General features: G+C 43.5%; 1 protein-coding gene, 1 long non-coding RNA gene and 1 pseudogene across 3 annotated transcripts in view; 1 reads left to right on the top strand and 2 right to left on the bottom strand.

Annotated features, from left to right (window-relative positions):
- The window catches only part of LOC149441698 (uncharacterized), a 96,106-nt gene extending 83,405 nt beyond the window's left edge, over positions 1-12,701 (top strand). For both annotated transcript variants that reach the window (XR_016307305.1, XR_016307306.1), the window contains one exon: positions 12,494-12,701. This is a non-coding gene — a long non-coding RNA (uncharacterized LOC149441698). The remainder of the gene's footprint in view (positions 1-12,493) is intronic.
- The window catches only part of LOC149441700 (transient receptor potential cation channel subfamily V member 5-like), a 66,787-nt gene that overhangs the window by 26,006 nt on the left and 17,219 nt on the right, over positions 1-23,562 (bottom strand). Inside the window, exons 3-8 of the mRNA XM_089657024.1 lie at positions 23,029-23,151; positions 19,444-19,581; positions 15,998-16,096; positions 14,454-14,626; positions 12,477-12,623; positions 4,982-5,194 (exon numbers count right to left, since the gene is read on the bottom strand). Coding sequence (XP_089513150.1) covers positions 4,982-5,194; positions 12,477-12,623; positions 14,454-14,626; positions 15,998-16,096; positions 19,444-19,581; positions 23,029-23,151 — 893 coding nt within the window. The remainder of the gene's footprint in view (positions 1-4,981; positions 5,195-12,476; positions 12,624-14,453; positions 14,627-15,997; positions 16,097-19,443; positions 19,582-23,028; positions 23,152-23,562) is intronic.
- Positions 226-341, bottom strand: LOC149441701 (U2 spliceosomal RNA; annotated as a pseudogene).

Below are 23,562 nucleotides of genomic sequence, written 5' to 3' on the forward strand. Positions count from 1 at the left end.
ACCCAGGTGTTACTAGTGGCACCCCTGAGGCGACTACTCAGGGGGCACTGGTTTGCGGACTCTCTGCCTTCCCGACCCCTGGCCAGACAAGGTAGATCCGTCCAAATCAGGAGGTACTGGGTCTTTCCGGTCTCCTCGGGGGGATTACTCCCAGGCCCCAGCTACCTGTGGGCATCCCAGTTTTCATCCCCCCGGTACTAGCCTTCCAGACCCCCATCATACCAGTGAGGGTACTATACAACAGTCATCCCCGCAAAGCTAGAATGACCGGGAGCACCCCCACTGGACACTGATAAGAACAGATACTACACTTGATCTTAGCCAAAAGGCCGAGAAGCATTGTGTTGAAGCCAGAGGCCATCAAGCAACTATCATTGGAAGAAGGAAGTCAACAACAGCGGTCTATATATTACTTGCAGTGCGGGTGTCACTTATGGAGATCAAAGGAGAGCCTAAGACCATTTTTTGACAAGTCTATTCTGCCACCCTGCTTTGGTAGAAGCTGAGAAATGCAAAGTCAGCAGAAAATGTTGACTCTGAAAAATGAGCCGCAACTCTGTGGAATGTTCATGTAAACTATCCCTCACTGCACACCACAATGAATTGCAGTGCCTGCAGTAAATGAATCCTCATGCCCACGGGACGTTTTTACAGCGGCTGTTTTTGGCTTTTGATGCTTTTTCTACAGCTAGTAAACCCCTCAGCATGTTATCCTATGTGTCCATACACACATAGACTGGCATCGTTTTTTGGCTGGAAAACAAACCCAGGACTAGTGGGTTTCTAGAGGAGTTTTTTAGCTGAAAAAAAACACTAATGCTGAAAAACGCGGTAAAACCCTGGAAAACAGCGTTTTGGGACTTTTTTTGACCAAAAAAAGGCTAAAAAACGCAGAACAAAATGTGGGAAAACGCCGCTAATCATGGAAAAAAGCCACTAAACGCTAATGCATTAACGCTAAAAAAAGCTGAAAAACTCAAGTTTTTAACATGACTTTACACAGCTAACATTACCAGCGTTATAAAAACATCCCGTATGTATGAGGACTTAATGTCAACTGCATAAAGACATCCACAGAAACTAAGGAGAAACCATTTGAAAAAACAATACTTTTTTGTCTCGAAACCATTAAAAGCTACACTTTGGGGAAAACATTTTGTCAATATTAAAGTATCACTAAACCCCAGACCCTGCATTCACTATATCCGCTCTCCCCGGACCCCGCATTCACTATATCCGGTCTCCCCGTACCCCGCATTCACTATATCTGGTCTCCCTGGAGCCTGCATTCACTATATCCGCTCTCCCCGGACCCTGCATTCACTATATCCGGTCTCCCTGGACCCTGCATTCACTATATCCGTTCTCCCTGGACCCTGCATTCACTATATCTGGTCTCCCTGGACCCTGCATTCACTATATCTGGTCTCCCCGGACCCTGCATTCACTATATCTGCTCTCCCAGGACCCTGCATTCACTATATCCGCTCTCCCCGGACCCTGCATTCACTATATCCGGTCTCCCCGAACCCTGCATTCACTATATCTGGTCTCCCAGGACCCTGCATTCACTATATCCGCTCTCCCCGGACCCTGCATTCACTATATCCGCTCTCCCTGGAGCCTGCATTAACTATATCCGCTCTCCCCGGACCCTGCATTCACTATATCCGCTCTCCCCGGACCCTGCATTCACTATATCCGCTCTCCCCGGACCCTGCATTCACTATATCCGCTCTCCCCGGACCCTGCAATCACTATATCCGGTCTCCCCGGACCCTGCATACACTATATCTGGTCTCCCCGGACCCCGCATTCACTATATCTGGTCTCCTCAGACCCTGCATTCACTATATCTGCTCTCCCCGGACCCTGCATTCACTATATCTGGTTTCCCAGGACCCTGCATTCACTATATCCGCTCTCCCTGGACCCCGCATTCACTATATCCGCTCTCCCCAGACCCCCCAGCATGTTATCCTACGGGTCCATACACACATAGACTGGAATGAACGTTTTTTGGCTGGAAAAAAACCCAGAACTAGAGGAGTTTTTTAGCTGTAAAAACACTCTAACGCTGAAAAACGCAACAAAACGTGGTAAAACGCCGCAAACTGGCGTTTTTTTGGACTTTTTTAACCAAAAAATTGCAAACGCGGCTGGAAAACGCCTCTAAACACGACAAAACGCAGCTGAACACTAATGCAAAAACGCTTTTTTTTTTCTTGTCTCCCTGGGAATGCTGTGAGCTGGCTGTTTTTTCTGGTGAAATGGACCCCTGGCAGGAGTTCTGTGCGCTGGCAGATTTCCGTGTCCAAAGGTGAAAGATATATTACCACCGCTGAACAGTATGGTCCACCAGTGAGGGGGATATCATCCCTACATCGCCGTTTGGGATTCCACTTAAAGGGCCCCTGCAGTGAGTGTCCTGAAAGCCTTTTGGCCCCTTGGGGTCTGGGTGCGGAGGTGAGGAGGCATTTTAGCCAGTGTGAGATTCACTAATCATTTACTTATCCACAATGTTGTTTGTTTTTTTTTGGATGTTTTTGTTGGACTTTTTTGCACATGGACTTTATGTCGCATGTATGCTATTTTTTTTTAGTGACATGTTATTTATTTCTTCATTGTGTTATTGTATTTTACGTTGCACAGTAATACATTCATTTGGCTTCACTGTGCGTTTGTATCTCCATTTTCTGTTTTATACTAGTTGCACTCTATATATGTTTGCCACATTTATTTATGGTATTTATATGGTCACTTATTAGTTGTTTTATGTCACATGGCCATTTGATGCATATTATGTTATGACTCTTTAGTCGCATGGTCACATTTTTTGGCCTCACTGTGCGTTGTTATTGTCATTCTTCTGTGATAAGTGGTTTGTCCTCTTTTATTATTAAGCACTTCATTTTGTATTTTTCACATTCTGCTCCACTTTCTCATCAGTTGTATTCACGTTATTTCATTTATGTTATGACGGACTCCTATGTCCCACTATTACTGTGATTTAGTAAATATTTTATTTTTTCCTGATCATTCCGTGAGTTTTACCCACGGTCACGGTTTATTGTCGGTTACACCTTTTGGTCCTCATTTTGGACCTTTATTATTTCACCTTTCCCTTCACTCCCATATTACTTCCATTTACGGATTATGTTATGGTGTATTATCTATTATCATCTCATTATTTGTTTTGGAATGTCTGTGGCATTATTGTGATTAGCGCAACATCAATTTTCTGTTTGTTGTTTTTTTTGCTACTGGTATAGCCGGGTGTGTGCTGCTGTCCCAATAGTCCCATCTTTTCTAGTAGGGGCACGAAAAGTTTTTAAAATATTTTTTACACAGCTAACGTTGCCAGCATTATCAAAACGTCAAGTGTGCATGACGGCTCAAGGTCTTTAAAGCATTTCCTATGGAGAATTTTGGGTACCATAGATTTTTTTGCAATTTTACAGATGCATGTAATTTTAAAGCTTGACTTGTTTGGTATCTATTTACTCTACACAACCCCATATTTTATATTTTACAAAAAAAAAAATCATGTATAATATTGTGTTTTTTTCCCTAAAATTCCTATTAGTGTATTTTTCTTTAAAAAGAATGAATTTGATTAACAGATGGTCAAATATTTTTCAACATAAACAATTGTAACTGCCACTAATTTACTCTCCATTGTCTCTGCTTTCAGAATATATTCATTTGTTTGGCGGTTTAAACGCTAGCCTACAGGGCACTTATACCCCCTTCCTGTCCAGGCCAATTTCCAGCTTTCAGCGCTGTCACACTTTGAATGACAATTGCGCGGTCATGCAACATTGTACCCATATGAAATTTTTATAATTTTTTTGAGACAGATAGAGCTTTCTTTTGGTGGTATTTAATCACCTCTGGGATTTTTATTTTTTCTTAAACAAACCAAAAACCACTGAAAATTTTGAAAAAAAAAATGTTTTTTCTTAGTTTTTGTTATACAATTTTGTAAATAAATGATTTTTCTCCTTCACTGATGTGCGCTAATGAGGCTGCAGTGATGGGCACTGATAGGTGACACTGATGGGCACTGATGAGGAGGCACTGGTAGGTTGCACTGATGGACATTGACAGGCATCACTGATGGGCACTGAAAGGCAGCACTGATACATGACACTGATACATGACACTGATATATGGCACTGATAGGCAGCACTGACTGGCACTGATAGGCGGCACGACTGGCACTGATAGGCGGCACTAACTGGCACTGACATGTGGCACTGACTGGCACTGATAGGCAACACTGACTGGCACTGATAGGTGGCACTGATTGGCATTGATAGGTGGCACTGACGGGTGACATTGAAAGGCAGCTCAGATGGGCACCGATATGTGGCATTGATGTGCACTGGTATGCATTGATATGTGGCATTGATGTGCACTGGTATGCACTGATATGTGGCACGGATGGGCACTGGCACGTGGCACTGATGGGCACTGGCACTGATGGGCACTGACAGGTGGCACTTCTGGGGCCACACTGATCATCAGGGCACACTGATCATCAGTGCCCTGATGATCAGTGTACATGTCCCCTCCGCGGAAAGCCGATTACCGGCTCTCCTCTCCTCTTGAGCTGTCAGCGTGACACCTCGAGAGGAGAGAAATGCCGATAATCAGCATTTCCGTGTTTACATGTGATCAGCTGTGATTGGACACAGCTGATCACATGACCGAGCCGACATCTTCAGCTCTTTCCGTGATCCGCTGTGTCCTAGGGACACAGCGGACCGTCGATCACCGCGCTGTGCGCTCCCTGAGCCGCGCATGCACAGTGAGAATGGTAGGACATCATATGACGTCCTATCAGAACGAGAGAACCACCTTGCGCCCGTCTTTGTACTATAGGGCGGGCGGAAGGTGGTTAAAGTAATTTTGTGTATATTTTGTGTGTGAAAAAGTAAAAAAAAAGCCCTGATAGAAAAATGGTTAAGGTGCTTACATTTAGGGATTTTTGGACCAGTAAGATGATGTCCCTTGCATTAGTTGCGTTCTCTGTTCTTGGTTTAAGGGGGCGGTTGGCACAGGCAAGAGAGACAATGATCATGTAAAGGATGTAGATAAAGGCCAATGTCCAGAAATATGGCCGACCAAACCTCTGCCATTTTCTGTTGACCAACTCCTGCACTGGGGAGAGATCCAAAATCCGACGAGCCTATGAAAAGATAAAGTATTCAGTCAAGAAGACCTAAAATCATGGCACTCACTTTCTAAATCAGCAATAGAAACAATGAGGAATTTAATCAGGGTAAAAGTTAAGGGGTGAGCTTAATGCTTAGATTAAGAGTTAAGGATAGGAGGGGGGATGGAGTTGAAGTGTATGTAAAGATAACAGCGTCTTTCTCCATCGTTCGTTGAGGGACGCGGAAGTTCAGTAACAATGAGGTTATACTGCTGCCTGTAGGAGGTCAGGACACTGGCAAACAGTAAAAGGTTAAGAGTGCTAAGCTTGGACCTTTTTCAGTTGACCAACTGGCCTTCTCTTTTCAACTTGCTTGCAGGGACGGACTGACCATTTGGAAACTCAGGCACTGCCCAGGGGCCAGTAGGGAGCCCCATGAGATGCCCCTGGTACTTTTTTCATAGGCTTCTTTGAGTTTGGGCAAGGACACAGGGGTCTCATGATCCCCTATTGCCCGTGGGCCCTATGAGTTGTCAGGCCGCCCCTGCTTGCTTGTCATTCACACTTGCCTCCAGAGACATGTTTTTTCCTTGGATTTGGCCCAATGAATAGTTAATGTTGACTGCTTCTAGTTGTTGGTCTGATTTCCTTCTGTTCAGGTAGTATTTTATTCCTTCAGTTTTTATCTTTTGGTGGAATTGTAGGTTGGCCCTCCACTCTCTTGCATATTTAGGTCCAATGTTCTTTCAGGTGAATGCCTACCCTATAAGGGGTGTTTTTTTAAGTGTCCTGGTCTGGAGGAGAAGGTTGACCCTTAGTGCTCTCCTCTAGGTTATGGCAGTTGCCCCTGTCTGGGTGAGGGATTCACAACATCTAGCCTTAGTTCAGCCATTCGATATTCAGATTACTCTGCAATAGGATGGGTTCCCAACTTCCTTTTGGGTTTCTTTGTGGCTATTGCCACTCCTCAGGTGGACTACTTTTGGACGCCCCAACTGTTATGAAATCCCTGTGTCCATAAATGGACAATGGTGAAAAGTTTTACACTTAATTTAAAGTGACACTAATCCAGGCCATACATGGGTTGAATTCCGAACAATTGTTTATCCGAAAATCGAAAACATTGTTCGCTCGGTAAGCCGATGGTGCCATCAATGATTTAGAAAATCGACCGACCAAGTCAAAGTTCACCCCATAAGACAGGCGAAACTTCTGTTCCTTCCAGGTCATGGCTCGTGCGCATATTCTTTTTGGAAAAACGATCGTACGATTTGACCAGCATTGAGTCAAAAATCGGCTGTTTTTCACGAATTTTCCAACATGCCCTATCACCGAAAAGGGGAGGAACCACAAGATCGGCCAGTGCCATTGACCCACTAACAGAGCGAAAATCAGACAATTATTCTTAGGTCTGATTTTCGGACGCAAAATCGGTCGAATTTCGACCCATGTATGGCTGGCATTAGGCTTCAGTTCTTAAAAAAAAAACAAATAACAAACACGTCTATATTTACCTTCTCTGTGCAACGACAGAGCAGCCCTGATCCTCTTCTTTTTGGGTCCCCACCAGCTCTCCTGGCTCCTCCCCCTGCGTGCTTGTCCCTGAGCCGTTGCTCTATGCATCCACCCCCCCCCTCTCCTCATTGGCTCACTGGCTGTGATTGACATCAGCCAATAGGCTCCCACTGCCACCTCAGCCAATGAGGCAGAAGAGTCCCCAAACAGCAGAAGATGTCGAGAACGTCACTGGATTGGAGGGGGCTCAGATAAGGATTGGGGGAGAAGGCTGGGGGGGGTAAAAACCTCCAGCCTTCACAACCACTTTCAGATCTGTTTTTTAAATCCTTTTAAATCCATTGAGAGACATGGGTCCCAACCCTCTGTGTTTTCTTTTGGCCTTGTGCACTGCATTGGCACAAAACGGAGAGATGCTGGGTCTAGGAAGAGTATATATGGGAGTTGGCTTACAATTTTTTCTTTTTCTTATGCTGGCCATACATGGGTTGAACTCCTAACGAATTTTCTTTAGAAAATGGGAATTTTGTGTGTTTTTTAACCCGATGGTGCCACCATTGATTTCGAAATTCAACCAACCAGCCTTTAATTTCCCCTCATGTTGCTACAGAGAAGAATTTCCGTGGCCAATAATTTTCTTTTCTTTCCGGGTCACAGCTCACGCTCACTTCTCTTTTGTTTATATTTCCCGCACAATTCTCCCATCATTGATTAGAAATTCGTTCGTTTTTCAAAAAAATTCCAACGTGCCCAATTACTCAAATTCGATGGTCACACGAAAATTGGCTGTTTCTGTGACCCACTAATGGTGTGCAATTCGAACGAAAATACTTTGAATTCTTTCGGAACTTGACCCATGTATGGCCGGCTTTAGTGTCCCAACTCTCCAACCTCCTATAGGCCTCAGTATTACCTGGCTATTACTAAATTCCTGTATCCCTTAATAGACTCACAGAAAATTTTATGATAAGTACACAAATTGTATTTTCCTAGTTTTGGACAGAGGCATGAAGGGTTAGAACCCAGCTTGTTTTTTTTTTTTTTGCTATGTTGAGATTTTCTCTCGTTTCCTGTCCTACTGACTTTTTGCCAAACAGGAACAAAAGCAACACAGACAGAAATAAAAATGCTTTCCTTTAGTAAAGAAGGAGGAGACTAGAACCCCCACCAGACCTTCTTTGCTCTTTATCCCTGTTGAAGATATCCCCTCTCTAACGGAGCCCCTAAATCAGCCTTTCTCCACCTTTTCAACACAGAAGAACCCTTGAAATCACTTTCTGGTCTCAAGGAACCCCGGCTAAAAATGACTATATCTACAACTCATGATACATTAGTGTGATGGTCAGTGGGAAGAATGCTTCTAATACTTGTGGTCATTGGGAAGCATTACCTCCTTAAGATCAACGGTGTCTGTAGGAACTTATCTGAGAGACAGAAATTGCTCATGGAACCCCTAGGAACCCTAGGCTTCCAGGGGACCCTGGTTGAGAAACCCTGTGCTAGATAGCTGTAAAAGCATGAAAGATGTTCTAATCCAAAACTAAAAAAAAACATTTTTAGATATACTTCAAGAAGCTGTGCACATTTGAAATATATTTTATAAATATTCTGTCCAAATATATTGGCATATTTTTGAAATACTACAATTTTGGCCATATTCAATATATTTAAATATATATATATATTTATACTCATATATATATATATATATATATATATATATATATACACATATACATATACACATACATACACACACACACACACACATATACATACACTGTATGTTGAAATGCATTTTTTTTTACAAAATACATGAAAAATATTTTTAAAAATAAATTTTCAAATATATTGTATGTCTTTAAAAATACAAATCTACATTTTTGGAATGGATTTACAAATTTATCTAAAAATATATGTTAAAATGGCTTTTTTAAATTTTTTTTTAAAAATCTGAACAATATATTTAAAACAAAATATTTTTAAAAATATTTTTCATATATAGTTTGTAATATATAGAAAACGCATTTCAACAGTATATTTCAACAGTACAGTCCTTGGGACGGCTGGCGAGGGGACAGGCTGGCATTCCCTGCGCAAAGTGTCATTACAGCGCTAAGTACATGGCACTTTAAACACGGCACTTTGACTAAGGCAAGTACAAACATTAGTGCTCCACCCCAAGTAGTCTGTAAGTGCTCTTCCCTCTCTTACCTCTTTCCCTCAGCCTACCTTTGTTATCTCTCCTCTCTCCAGCATGCTCTTGCTAACTCTCTTTGTTGCTATAATTCCCTCTCTTCTCAAACTCTCTCTTGTTTACCCCCCCCCCCCCCTCCCCACCACACAACCTGTACATATCACCCTCACTTCTGCCCTCTCAATATCATTACACTTATCCCCTGGTCTCTCTTGGTCCACATAATGTCACCGCTACAAAATCACTGCGGCATTTGCCCTCATATAAATCCCGCTCCCACCTCACCTCCCTCACCCTCCTACTACTACTAACTTCTGGAGACATCGCTCCAAACCCTGGCCCTCCACCATCAAACTCCAACCCACAGAAGCAGCAGTCTCCCCTCTCTGGCCACAGCCGCTTCCATGTGCCGGCCCCTCCCCACTATGTGCCCTCTGGAATGCCCGCTCAGCCTCTAACAAACTTGCTACTATCATTGACCTCTTCCTCTCCCACTCACTCAACCTACTTGCTATTGCTGAAACCTGGCTTCAGGATTCCGACTCTGTCTCCTCAGCTGCACTCTCCCATGGGGGCCTCCTCTGGACTCACTCGCCCAGACCGAGTGGATGAAAAGGGGGAGGAGTCGGAATTCCCTTTTCCCCACAAAGCATGTTCCAGGTTTTTCCTACACCTCCCTCTCTGTCCCTCTGCTCTTTTGAAGTGCACTGTATTCGTCTCTTTTCTCCTGTTTGTCTGAGATCACAGTCATCTACCGGCCCCTGGGCCCAGTTTCACACTTTCTTGATGACTTTTCAGCATGACTGCCATACTTTCTCTCCTCTGAGGTGCCTGCCATCATCCTCGGTGACTTTAACATCCTAGTCAATGTTCACACCCCTGCCACCTCTCAACTACTCAACCTAACTTCCTCTTTTAACCTAACACAATGGTCACAATCCACCACCCACTCCAATGGCAACACCCTCGACCTTGTATTCTCCCACTTATGCACTCCCTGTAACCTCTGTAACACCCCTTTTCCTCTCTCTGATCACAACTTTATCAGCTTCACACTCTCCCTGCCTCCTACCTCCCATGCATCCAACCAGCAACCCGTTACCTGTAGAAACCTCTACCAACTCAGCGCTGACCTTCTTCACTCTGCTACTGAGTGCCTCTGTGATAATATTGCACCCCTGTCCTGCCCAGAACTGGCCACATCTGCCTACAACTACTATCTATCATCTTCCCTGGATGCTTTTGCTCCTCTCTCTACACGCAGAACCAGGCCTCGCCTATCACAATCCTGGCAAACAGATGACACCAGAAGTCTCAAGAGACGCAACAGCACTCTTGAGTGAGCATGGCATAAAACTAAATCCCTGAAAGACTTGACCCTCTACAAATCCGCTCTTCTCAAATACAACTCCGGCCTCCACGATGCTAAGCAAACCTACTACAATATTCTCAACAAGATCCTCTCATCCAATCCTCGTCAACTCTTTTCTACCCTTAATTCCTTACTCCACCCCCCACTGCCTCCACCTACCAACTTACATACTGGACAGGAGATTGCCAGTCATTTCAAGAAGAAGATCGACACAATTCGTGATGAGATCTCCAGTGTCAAGCTTCTTCCTTCAACCAACATACCAGGCCCAACACCACACTCAACACTCTCCTCCTTCGACCCTGTTACCACCGAGGAAGTTACCCAACTCCTTTCCAAGGCCCACTTCACCACCTGTCCCCTAGACCCTGTCCACTCACGACTGTTGAAGCCTCCTTCCTGCTCTATCCTAAACTCTCTAACCCACATCTTCAACCTCTCACTCTCCATGGGCACCTTTCCCTCCCCACTCAAACATGCACTGGTTACCCCCATACTCAAAAAACCCTCGCTGGACCCCACCTGTTTGAATAACTTAAAACCCATCTCTCTGCTCCCATTTGCCTCCAAGCTTCTCGAGCACCTTGTTCACAACCGTATGAACTGCTACCTCACCGACAACAACCTTCTTGATCCCCGACAGTCTAGCTTCCGCCCACAACATTCCACAGAAACTGCCCTACTAAAACTCACTAATGACCTACTAACTGCTAAAACCAATGGCCATTACTCCATACTCATACTCCTTGACCTTTCTGTTGCCTTCGACACAGTCGACCACCTGCTCCTCCTCAGTAAACTTCACTCCATTTGCCTCCGTGACTCCGCTCTCTCCTGGTTCTCCTCTTACCTTTCTCAGCGCACTTTCAGTGTAGCATACATCTCCTCCTCCTCCGCTCCTCTCCCTCTTTCTGTTGGGTACACCAAGGTTCTGTCCTTGGGCCTCTCCTTTTCTCTCTCTACACCTCCTCCCTGGGCCAACTGATAACCTCCCATGGCTTCCAATACCACTTCTATGCTGATGACACCAAGATCTATCTCTCCACTCCCCAGCTTACCCCCTCAATCTCCTCACATATCGCAAATCTACTAAGCGACATATCAGCATGGATGTCACACCACTACCTTAACCTCAATCTTTCCAAAACTGAGCTTGTAATATTTCCTCCCTCCCGATCCCCCACTCACAACTTTACCATTAAGATCAACAGCACAACCATTAGCCCTTCCCCTCATGCCAGGGTGCTAGGCGAAATCCTAGACTTTGACCTCTCCTTTGGGCCCCACATCCACTCACTGGCTAAATCCTGCTGCCTCAACCTCTAGAACATTTCCAAAATCCGCCCCTTCCTGACCAATGACACCACAAAACAACTTATCCACACCTTGGTTTTATCCCGCCTCGATTACGGCAACTCCCTCCTCACTGGTCTACCGTTACACAGGCTATCCCCCCTTCAGTCTATTATGAATGCTGCTGCTAGACTCATACACCTTACCAACTGATCAGTGGCTGCTGCCCCTCTCTGCCAATCCCTTCACTGGCTTCCAGTAACCCAACGTATACAATTCAAAATACTAACTACAGCTTACAAAGTCATCCACAACACTGCCCCTAGCTACATTGCCAACCTCATCCTCAGATATCGCCCAAATCGCCCATTCTGCTCCTCCCATGATATCTTCCTCTCTAGCTCCCTCATCACCTCCTCTCACGTTCGCCTCCAGGACTTCTCATCCTCTGGATCTTCCTACCACAGTATGTCCGGTCAGCCCCCACCCTGTCTGCTTTTAGGCGATCTTTGAAAACTCACTTATTCAGGAAAGCCTACCCCACCTCCACCTAAGAACTGTACTTGAATTACCTCCACAAGATCATCCCCCACAGCTATCACCTTTTGTATCACCTCCCCCTTCCTTTAGATTGTAAGCTCCAGGACCCTCCTATTCTTTCTGTACTGAAATGTATTGTAATTGCACGGTCTCCTTTATATTGTAAAACGCTGCGCAAACTGTTGGCGCTATATAAATCCTGAATAATATATATATATATATATTTTTTTTTTATATTGAAATATATTGAATACGGCCAAAATTGTAGCATTTCAAATATATGTCAATATATTTGGGAAGAATATTTTTAAAATATATTTCAAATATATTTTTCTTCCACATGTGGGTGTGCAGTAATTGAAAAGGGATCGCTCATGAATGCGTACATATTTCCATACCTCTCTTTTTTTTGCAGAGACCACCAGATCCAATACAGACCTGGGATCCCCACATACATCGATCTCCGTCAGGTCATAAAGATAGCAGCTAATGGGACCAAATGTCCATTGCAGTTGTCTCCTCTTCTGTACAATGTGCTGGAACATCTAGAGAGACCAATACAAAGTCAGGATCATTAAAGTGGAACTTCACTATATCAATAAACGTTGACTATTTTGAATCTTTATGAAGCCAGCATTAGTAAATAGATAGGAAAGTATATTTACTTGTTTTAAACTGTTTTCTTTTTTTTTTTTACATTTCTTTACTTACATCCTAGTTTCCATGCCTAGGCAAAATTATGTCTTCAGGAGTGGAGGGAGGGCTCTCAGCTCAGCTAATGCCTGAGCTAAGGGCAGATGGATTCCAGGAAGTAAAATGCTACATGAATCATCTGCCCTTACTCAAGATGGCCACTGCCAGAAATGCCAGGGGGTGTTTTACTAAGTGATTTCTCAGCAAAATAAAGCATGGAGACATGGATGGATGGGGGAGTTTGCTTTGAATATTAAAAGTGAATTAAATAGCGCTTTTGGTTTGCGGTGCTCAGATACAGTGTAGTTCCGCTTTAAACAAAACAATGCAGAAAGCACTCAGTGTACTAATGCTGCCACCCACGCTTCACTTTAGTATAGTCCGTTCACTAAAAAGATTTTTTTTTTCCTTCTTAACCACTTCAAGTCCAGACACTTTTATCCCCTTCCAGTCCAGGACAATTTTCATCTTTCAATGCTATCACACTTTGAATGACAATTGCGCGGTCACGCAACACTGTACCCATATGAATTTTTTAGCATTTTTTCGAGACAGATAAAACTTTATTTTGGTGGTATTTATTCACCACTAGGATTATTTTTATTTTTTTTTGCTATATAAATGAAAAAGTCCAAAATGTTTGAAAAAAAAGTGTTTTTCTTATAAAATGTTTCAAATAAATAATCTTTCTTCATAAATCTTGGCCAAAATGTATTCCGTTATCTTTTTAGTAAAAAAAAAAAAATAACCCAAATTAATTTATAATCAAAAATTATAATTTTTCAAACTTTTCTTTTACATTTTTATTTAATTTTTTTATATTATTTGTTTTTTTTTTTTTTAAATACTGTCACCCTAGCATTACAGTGTCACCATAGTGACACTGTACTACTTGTGGGGGTTTATGAAGATTTTTTTTTCTTTTTTTACACCGATTGCTTTTACACTCGCAATGGCTGTAAAAACAATAATTTCTCCTTCTCTCTGGCTGCATTCCTGCAGCCATTGAGAAATACTGTGAGAGCTGTGATTGGTCACACCTTGTCACATGGTACAAGGCTGTTGTGAATAGCCTTGTACCATGTGACCTCTGTGATCATTCACAGATTTCACAAGTAGTAAGCAATGATGTCAGCAAATGACATCTTGTTTACTACTGTTCATGTGATCACTGAATGGCCAATCAGTGATCACATGAATCGGGACCTCACACAGAAGTCCCATACAGCGATCTGTTTTTGGCCGTTTATTGGCAATGGGCCGGATGGGAAGAGGTTAATGGAAGTTGCCTCCAAGTCGGATCCTCATCTACATTTATGTGATTTAGATCCGGCATTACAGGAAGATTAGTCAGGCATTCCCTGAAAGTCATTTCAAAGTCATATCAAAGTAGCCCTCAAGTCGCCAGGAAGTCGCATGGCAAAGTCGCACTGTAAGTTGCTGGATTTTCAGGTCACAGTAGTGGGAACCGAGACTAGAAATACCATAATGTTTCCAATTTTGTTCTTTGAGGTCCTCTGCACTCTTACCCTGCTTTACATTTCCCCCCATCAGGGTTATACTTTACTGTTGACCCATGACTATGGATTAATTTGGCCACTTTGACTTCTTGCCAAGCGACCTGATATTACAATAACAATGGATGCCTCTCCTATGGAGGATGGATCTTTCCATATACATACCACGGTGTTACCTTCTACTGCCGCCATCTTCAGCGGGGTCAGCCCATCATTGTTGGTAATCTCTTCTAAACCGGGCCCAAACTGCTCCTTGTGATGGCCCAAGATGAGGTCATAGATCTGACAGGCAGACATTTTGTTGGGTTGTAAGGCCAGAATGTGGAGGACGGTGTTTCCTGCAAGAGAGGGAGAAAAATCAGAGAAGTAGGATTGAGTAATAAGCGGTACAAATATATATTTTTTTAAGAGGACCTTCACCAAAATCATCATTCATTTTTCCCTGCCACCCCCCGCCCCCTACCATCTATCAAATTTTCTTGTTTTTATCTTTTTTTTTGGTAACTTAGAGTGTGTCTAGACATGAATTACGTTGCCGACCTTTTGCATGTTAACAGATGTGTTGCAGGGCTTCAGATCCCGGGAGAGCCCTCTGGCACATATGTGCACTTTTCTTTCTTCATGGTGGGGGTCTGGTCAGTGGAGACCTGATCTAGGCCCTCTATGCAGCTGCAATCAGCCAGCAATAGATCACTGTAGCTGTGATCTGCTACTGCAAGGAAGCCCTGTAACAGCTCCGTCCAAGCTTCTGTACTCAAAAGAAATGTTGTGACATCATTCAAAATGTCACATGACTTCCAATACAAGCACCTTGCGGAAACATTGTATGTACATCGATCTGCTATAAGCACTCCTATGGAGCACTTCATAGCAAGACCAGAATCTCAGGAACCAATTGTTTAAGCTCCTGCTGGTTCTTGGCTGCACCCCCAGCTGGAACCTGAGAGAACTGCTGATTTCTGGTGCTATTTTTGAGACTCAAGTGGTTGAGGACCTAAGAACAGAGCTGTGGATCTCTGCAGCTCCTCCAGAATTACCATGGGCCTCTTGGCTGCTTCTCTGATTAATGTTCTCCTTGCCCAGCCTGTCAGTTTAGGTGGACGGCCATGTCTTGGTAGGTTTGCAGTTGTGCCATACTCTTTCCATGTTCGGATGATGGATTAAACAGTGCTGCGTGAGATGTTCAAAGCTTGGGATATTTTTTTATAACCTAACCCTGCTTTAAATGTATCCACAACTTTATCCCTGACCTGTCTGGTGTGTTCCTTGGCCTTCATGATGCTGTTTGTTCACTAATGTTCTCTAACAAACTTCTGAGGGCTTCACAGAACAACTGTATTTATACTGAGATCAAATTACACACAGGTGGACTCTATTTACTGAGAAGTTTGAAAAAAAAAGTTCTACTTTCTGCTATAAAGCATATCCAATAAAGAAATGTAAAAAATTAAATTTCTTCATAAATTTAGGTCAAGATTTATTCTGCTACATGTCTCTGATAAAAAAAAAATCCCAATAAGTATATATAGACTGGTTTATGTGAAGGGGCTTTGTGTGGGAGTGGCTTGAGTGTGGGCTGGGGACACAGAGGGTCCCATGATCTCCTATTGCCCGGGGGCCTCATGAGGTGTCAGTCTGCCCCTGGAACGGACAGATGTATAAGTAGTGACAAAATAAAATAATTTGTACAGCAGGGTAATAAACCTCACCATGGGAATCTTTGGCCTCTGCATCGGCTCCGTGTTGCAGTAAGACTCGGACCAGCTCTGCGTTCCCCACGCAGGCAGCAAAGGAAAGAACGTGTTCTCCTGTCAAATAATAATAAAGAACTCTTTACTTCTGATGCTTTGTCTTAAAAAGGGTCTAAAAAAGTATATGTAAACCTAGCCTCCTATAGCTGCTAAAGCTTGGTGTCCCCGTATAGTCCTGCACAGCCAGGCAACATGCATTTCCTTCCACCCTTGCACTCCAGAGACAGTAAAAAGTCCTTGAAATTGTTTTTATGTTTTATTAGGGGAATTGATAACTCTGATGGGGTTGAGAGATACATGGGATGCCCAGGGAACTGTTAAACTGAGGACATCTTCCTAGAACTATGTACAAGTGCTTGGAAGGGTTTCTCTTCTTTGAAGAGTTATCCAGCCTCTCCTGGTGTACCAACTCAGACCCCAGATGAAATCTCCTCTTAACTCAGCTGCCTGAGGGAATCCCCAGGCAATGGGACCCAGAATCTAGCACTTTAGGATCAGCTGTCCCAGATGGGTAGTCAGGTTTACTACCCGAATGCCCTATTAAGTTTATCCTGCCCAGGGGGTGTGGGATTACTCACTCAGTCCTCTCCTGCAAACATGTGGGTTGTTGGCTGCCTTCAGGCCTTACGCTGGGCTGGCTCCTTCCCTACTTCACAGGCTGTCCTCTCTCAGGGGGCGGTGAGACTGAGAAATCCTCCCTTCCAGCTCCTCTGCTTCTAGGTAGGCCCCTCTCCTGGACCCCCTCCCAGGCTCCACACTCCATTCTGCTCACTCCATCTTCCACCTGAACTATCCTGCCTCTGAGTAGGCTCAATCACTTTTTAAGGACTGTCCTGACCCCATGCCAAGCCTCCTGCCTGGGGATTGGTCAGAATCCCTTAAGAGTGCAGACCAGCTCCTCCTCACCCCCACCCACTGAGTTCTAGAGACTTCTCCAAATCTCTAGATCAGGGGAAGGTATCAGGGAACTAATCTGCAGAGCCTCTCAGCCCTGACCCAAATTTGACCCCCTCTGACTATTTTTCCTAGCTGCTACGCAGCCTCCTACATAAAAAAATTATTAGCTAGCTTCCTCTGGCTAACTAGGAGGGCACTACATAAGCTTTAATATTCATGTAATTTAATTTTTTTATATTTGTAATTTTTAATATGATAACATATTTATATTATATATATTATTATTATTATTATCTACAGACTTATAATATATTCATATTAAATCTACTGATTTTTATTAAAATAACTTAAAAAAAATTATGCTCTGTCTCTTTAAAAATCCAAAGTGTAGCTGTGCATACAATATAACTACTGTGTATCAAATCATATTATTACAGAGAAAATTGATAATGTGAGCTCAATATACGCAATAACCTAAATAAATATAACGATAATCACAAATAAGGTTGTGCCAAAACACCATAATCAACTTTCAATATAAAAAATAAACCTAGAAGAGTGTATATTCGTACAGATGGACAAATGTGTTCATGGACCATAATTAAAGCTAGATGCCTAAACATGTCAAAAAACATGCAAACTTAACCAAGCATGTGATATAACCCAGTACTCCACTCTCAAAATAGAAAAAAACATTTTAAAAAGTGTATATTAAAAAAGTAGAAAAACATCAGTTTGCGGCGTTTTACCACGATTTACTGTGTTTTGCTACGTTTTTCAGCATTAGAGTGTTTTTACAGCTAAAAAAAACTCCTCTAGAAACCCACTAGTCCTGTTTTTTTGTTTTCAGCCAAAAACGTTGATTACAGTCTATGTGCATGGAGACATAGGATAACATGCTGGGGGCAGGGGCAGACTGACAACTCATGGGGCCCCCAGGCAATAGGGGATCATGGGGCCCGTGTCCTTGCCCAAACTCAAAAAAGCCTATGGAAAAGGTACCAGGGGCATCTCATGGGGCCCCCTACTGACCCTGGGCCCTCAGGCAGTGCCCAAGTTTCCAAATGGTCAGTCCGCCCCTGGCTGGGGGGTTTACTGGCTGTAGAAAAAAAAAAGTCAAAAGCCAAAAACAGCCGCTGTAAAAACGTCCCGTTTGCAGGAGGACTTACAACTAAAACCTAGATTGTGTAGTGGATGCAGCAGTCTTTATTTATTTTCTGTTTTTGCCAGCACAAGGAGATTATTTGGTTCATTTTCATTAAAATAATAACTTGTGTACCTGACATGAAGATTCTTGTTCAGGTCCTTCCTGTCATAGTCTGACAATGCCCTGTTCTGGTCTTCCAATGTTCTTCTTGTATTTGTCACACAAGCTTCCAATGGAGACTAAAAGTGGCAGTGTCAACACACATTACACAGGCGTGGCCTACTGCTGGCACCATCAGAAAACCCTCCCTGAAAATGTGTGCATGTAGACAGCGAATGGTCGCAAAGAGGAGGCAGAACTGAGATGTAAAAAAGGAAGAACGGCTCCATAATAGGCACACACACACTAATAAAAGCCTGAAGGAAAAAAAATTGCCTTTAGATTGTCAGGACTTTTAAATGCAAGATAGCTAAGGGGAATCTGTGGTCATGGGAAAAATAAAAGGTCGGTCCATCCAAATGTGATATTTTGCATGTTGGCAATTGGTGCAAGATGTCAAACCATCAAATCTTACATATCCTAAATACTCCAACAGCAGGGGCGGACTGACCATTGGGGAACTCGGCACCGCCCGAGGGCCCGAGGTCAGTAGGGGGCCCCATGAGATGTCCCTGGTACCTTTCATAGGCTTTTTTGGGTGTGGTTTGAGTGTGGGCAAGGACACAGGGGTCCCATGATCCCCTATTGCCCGGGGGCCCCATGAGTTGTCAGTCCGCCCCTGTCCAACAGGAGTATCAGACCTCCCTGCCATAATTCCCCAGTTAGTTTCTTGTCCACCTGGATGTTTGGGGGTTCCGTCCACCTTTGTGTGTCCCGCTCAGGGGCAGACTGACAACTCATGGGGCCCCCGGGCAATAGGGGATCATGGGGCCCCTGTGTCCTTGCCCAAACTCAAAAAAGCCTATGAAAAAGGTACCAGGGGCATCTCATGGGGCCCCCTACTGACCCCGGGCCCTCGGGCAGTCCCCGAGTTTCCAAATGGTCAGTCCACCCCTGGTCCCGCTCCTCCTGTTTCATTCTACAGAATCTAAATATTATAAATAATGTAATATAATAAAGAAAATAAACATCCATCAGGAATGGTAGGAGACCATATTGGGCACAGCAGGTGTGCAGACTCAGAAACTCAACACAGGGATACAGATATAACAAATCACTTTAAATGGTATTTTTTAATAGACCAAAAGGGAGCAAATAAAAGAAGTTCATTGTTACAGTTAATATAGATTTTAGGATTGCTGTCAATCTATAACAGAAATATCAGTTTTGGGCAAAAACGGGAAAACATGTGCTTACTCACCATAATAGAAGGAGTTGGGTTTGAGCTGGAAGTACGTTCCAATTGCCCGTGGCAAGGACAGGTTGGCACCATTCCGTATCAGCTCTTGAGCAATAGCCACATTCTGACGCATGACAGCGATGTGCAGTGCTGTCTGACCTGCCAAGGTACAAGAAAGGGTCAAGCTGTGAACATTAAAGGACTGATATCATATTTTTTAGATTGGTCAGTGAGTGCTTTGAGGATTTCCTTGTAGGGAAACGTAAAGTGGAACTTCAGTCAATGCTTTTTTTCTAGGTTTGAGGAGACTGGAGATAGGTAAAAACATCATCTTCTTTCTGTCTGTGTCCCCAGTTGATTATATTTTCCCTCACTTCTTGGCCCCAAAATACGTTAGGTACAGAGGCATAACTACAGTTCATGGAGCCCCATAATAAAATGTTGATAGGCCACTCTGGTGACCTCTCTACTGTCTTTAATCTTAATACAAAGTATGGCTAAATCAAGGACAGGTAGATTAGAAATGTTCCCTGGGCTCTGGATCTTTGTGTGTGGCCAGAAGGCCTTTAGCAAGGGGACTACATGAATAGTAGACAAAAAGGTTATTGGGGGTCCCAGTACAGTGGCTCTAGGCCAGGCCTGTCAGAGGCCGACTAACCACCCACCCAGCCCAAACACTACAAGGTTACAAAAATTCCTAGCACACGATCCAGAGAGGAGACCGTCACTATTACCACTCCTTCTCCCAAGTACCACCAGTCCCCTTCCTGAGCCAGCGTCCATACTCACTTTGTGTTCCCCAGCAATAGGCCATTGGAAAGATGAGGCTCAGTCTGCTTCTTCTTGAAGCTGTTCTTTACTCTTGCAACAGACATCATAGTCCATTACTTCATGGGTCAATCACACATGGATGGTTGATTACCATACCCACTCCCATGTTTTGTCTCTTTCAGAATACTGCAGCTTCTTGTCATACCCCACTAAGAGGAGAGGTCCACAAGAGAAAAGACCCATTTGAAGTAGTCTACAATTTAAAGATGCAGCCCTTGGAACTCCTAGAGGGGCCTAAAAACTACCCATACTTAGTACTTGGAAGTAATTTTATAAACACAAAGTCCACTCCTGTGTCTTCTATCCACTTTAAACATACACTCTCCGGCCAATTTATTAGGTACACCTTGCTAGTACCGGGTTGGATCCCTTTTTTCCTTCAGAACTGCCTTAATTTCTCATGGCATAGACTCAACAAGGTGTTGGAAACATTCCTCAGAAATTTTGGTCCATATTGACATGAGTTACTGTTTCCTTTTTATTATCTCGAACCAGTCTGCCCATTTTCCTCTGACCTCTGACATCAACAAAGCATTTTATTCACACAACTGCCACTCACTGAATATTTTCTCTTTTTTGGACCATTCTCTGTAAACCCTAGAGATTGTTGTAAGACGATCAGCAGTTTTGGAAATACTAAGACCAGTCTGTCTGACACCAACAACCATGCCATGTTTAAAAGGTACTTAAATCCTCTTTCTTCCCCATTCTGAAGCTCGGTTTGAACTTCAGCAAGTCGTCTTCACCGCGTCTACATGCCTAAATGCTTTGAGTTGCTGCCATGTGATTGGCTGATTAGCAATTTGTGTTACCAAGCAATGGAACTGGTGTATCCAACACAACAAACACTTTACTCCTGCGCTAGGAAAGGACTCAGTAGACCCAATAGGAATGTTCTGGAGTATGCACTGCTTGCTGCCCTCAACAGACCGGGGTGGTCCAAATACACTGGATACAAATGGAGAAACAGAAAAAGGGCGCACCGACCTAGTGCATTATCGTTTAAAATAATTTATTGAAGAAACAAAAACAATATCTGAGTCCATACGATGGAACGTGGATGACCAACTGGCTAACGCGTTTCGAGGACACAACCTCTTCCTCAGAGCCAAGGTTGGACTCAGATGTTGTTTGGATCATACATCTTGTTCAGTTTGACATGCCTGTGTTATTATGTCCATCGTGAGTATGATATCTATTTTGTTTCTTCAATAAATTATTTTAAACAATAATGCACTAGGTCGGTGCGCCCTTTTTCTGTTTCTCCATTTGTAACCAATTGTACCTAATAAAGCGGCCGGTGAGCATATATCATCAATTCTTCCTCTTCTCTGGTTTGATTTTCAGGACCTGTTGGCCTGTTGCTGTGTTTGCCTTTTCATCATGTTAAGTGCTTTGGAACATCCCTGTTAGTAAGGATTAATAAAGCTGCTCTGTATCTTGTGATGTGAGGTAAAGAAAATTGCATTTTTGGCTTACCTGTAAAATCCATTTCTTGAAGTATATCACGAGACACAGAGTTCCCTCCCCTCTGTATTGTGGTTCATGGTTTGCTACAAAACCTGAAGCCCTGCCTTTAGGGGGGCGTTATATCTAGGAGGGGACTTCCTGTCGTTTTTGCTAATGTCCATTGACCTGTAAGTGGTGCATAACCGTGATAGTAAGGATTTATAAAGCTGCCATGCCCTGTGATGTACTGTAAGAAATGGTTTTTACAGGTAAGCCAAAAATCCAATTTTTGCAAACATTAGGTTGCGCATACAGAGGCCGAAAGGATGGTGATCCACCCTCTTCAGCAGGTATGTTCCAGGACCACCAAACTACAGGCAAAAGGCAACATAGTGGACTGATGCAGTACAGCAATGCCTAGATGCAAAGTTTAGCTAGGGAGTTAGTAGGCAAAGCTGCCAGTGTAAAGGCTCATGTACATTGCAGCTGCTAAACTCACGCTTAGGATCTGTTCCGTGTTTTTTTCAGCAGCCCCTGAACTCTCCCTAATGTTCTCCTACGTGTCTATGTACACATCGTCATTTACAGTCCTTTTATTGAACGCAGAGAACTTGCTTTCGGCAATCGATTTTATCAGCGTTTCAAATGCAAAACGCTTGTAAACGTGGCTAAACGTGACAAATCGTGTTTATACGGGTTTGCGTTTGAAATTTTTTTTCTTAACTCTTCCAGTTCCCAATGCTGTCCAGAGCCTTATTTCATCATGAAAAATGCATGAAAAGCGTTTTCAAGGTACTCAGATGGACAAAACACTGAACACAGGATGTTCCTACCAAGCTTGTCACACATCGTCATGACCAATTCACACCTCAGACCTCTCCCACCATTGGAAACAAAAGATATGTTAATGACCATTCACACCTCAAATTCCTCAGGAAGACCCCCTGCCAGGTGACCTTAATGACTCCCTCCACCAGACACCTTTCCCCCCCTTGGAAACAAAAGAAATGTTAATGAGCAACTCACACATAATCTCAACACATACTGCTGTTTCTGCTTCTACTCTCTGTATTTCTCTGAAAAAGTCTGAAATAGTTAATAATTTACCACTTTGCAGTGCATTCTGGGCATCTGGAAGGTACTCCTGTGCTTATCTTTAAAAAACACTTCTAAACGCACTATGCAAATGCGGCTAAACAGACATTTTTTAACCTACGTTTTCCAGCAGTCAGTTTCCATAGTACAGAAGTGTCCCGTGTACATGGGGCCTAAAGCTCAAGGTTTAAAATGAAAAGTTTGACTTAAATGCACGGTTCCTTTAACTACCTTCATAGAGGTTGGACGTCATGGGCTGGTTGACAAGCTCTGGCGTATGTTCCAGCAGAATCTTCACAGACTCCAGGTTATCATGGAACACAGCGAGATGTACCGCAGTCTCTCCAACAGCACCTAGAAGAAAGTCCATCATTGTGAGCCCTATTGACAGATAAACTCCAATGAAGCAGGGTTTTTAAGCTCCATAAACATGATAGCAATCATAAACATTGCATATTTTTTTTCCTAATCTCATTTCAGTTTATTATGTGATACCCAGGGGCGGACTGACAGCTCATGGGGCCCCCAGGCAATAGGGGATCATGGGGCTCGTGTCCTTGCCCAAACTCAAAAAAGCCTATGAAAAAGGTACCAGGGGCATCTCATGGGTCCCCCTACTGACCCCGGGCCCTCGAGCAGCGCCAGAGTTTTCAAATGGTCAGTCCGCCCCTGGTGATACCTGAACTGAACCTTCTGTTATAGGTATGGAGGAAATACAGTTGGAAATCAGTGTGATATCGCCATGCTGTTGCATTCAGCCATCCT

This window comes from Staurois parvus, unplaced genomic scaffold (genome assembly GCF_062004578.1).
Source record: "Staurois parvus isolate SC_StPar_1 unplaced genomic scaffold, SC_StPar_1.0 ptg000957l, whole genome shotgun sequence".
Taxonomy (NCBI): domain Eukaryota; kingdom Metazoa; phylum Chordata; class Amphibia; order Anura; family Ranidae; genus Staurois; species Staurois parvus.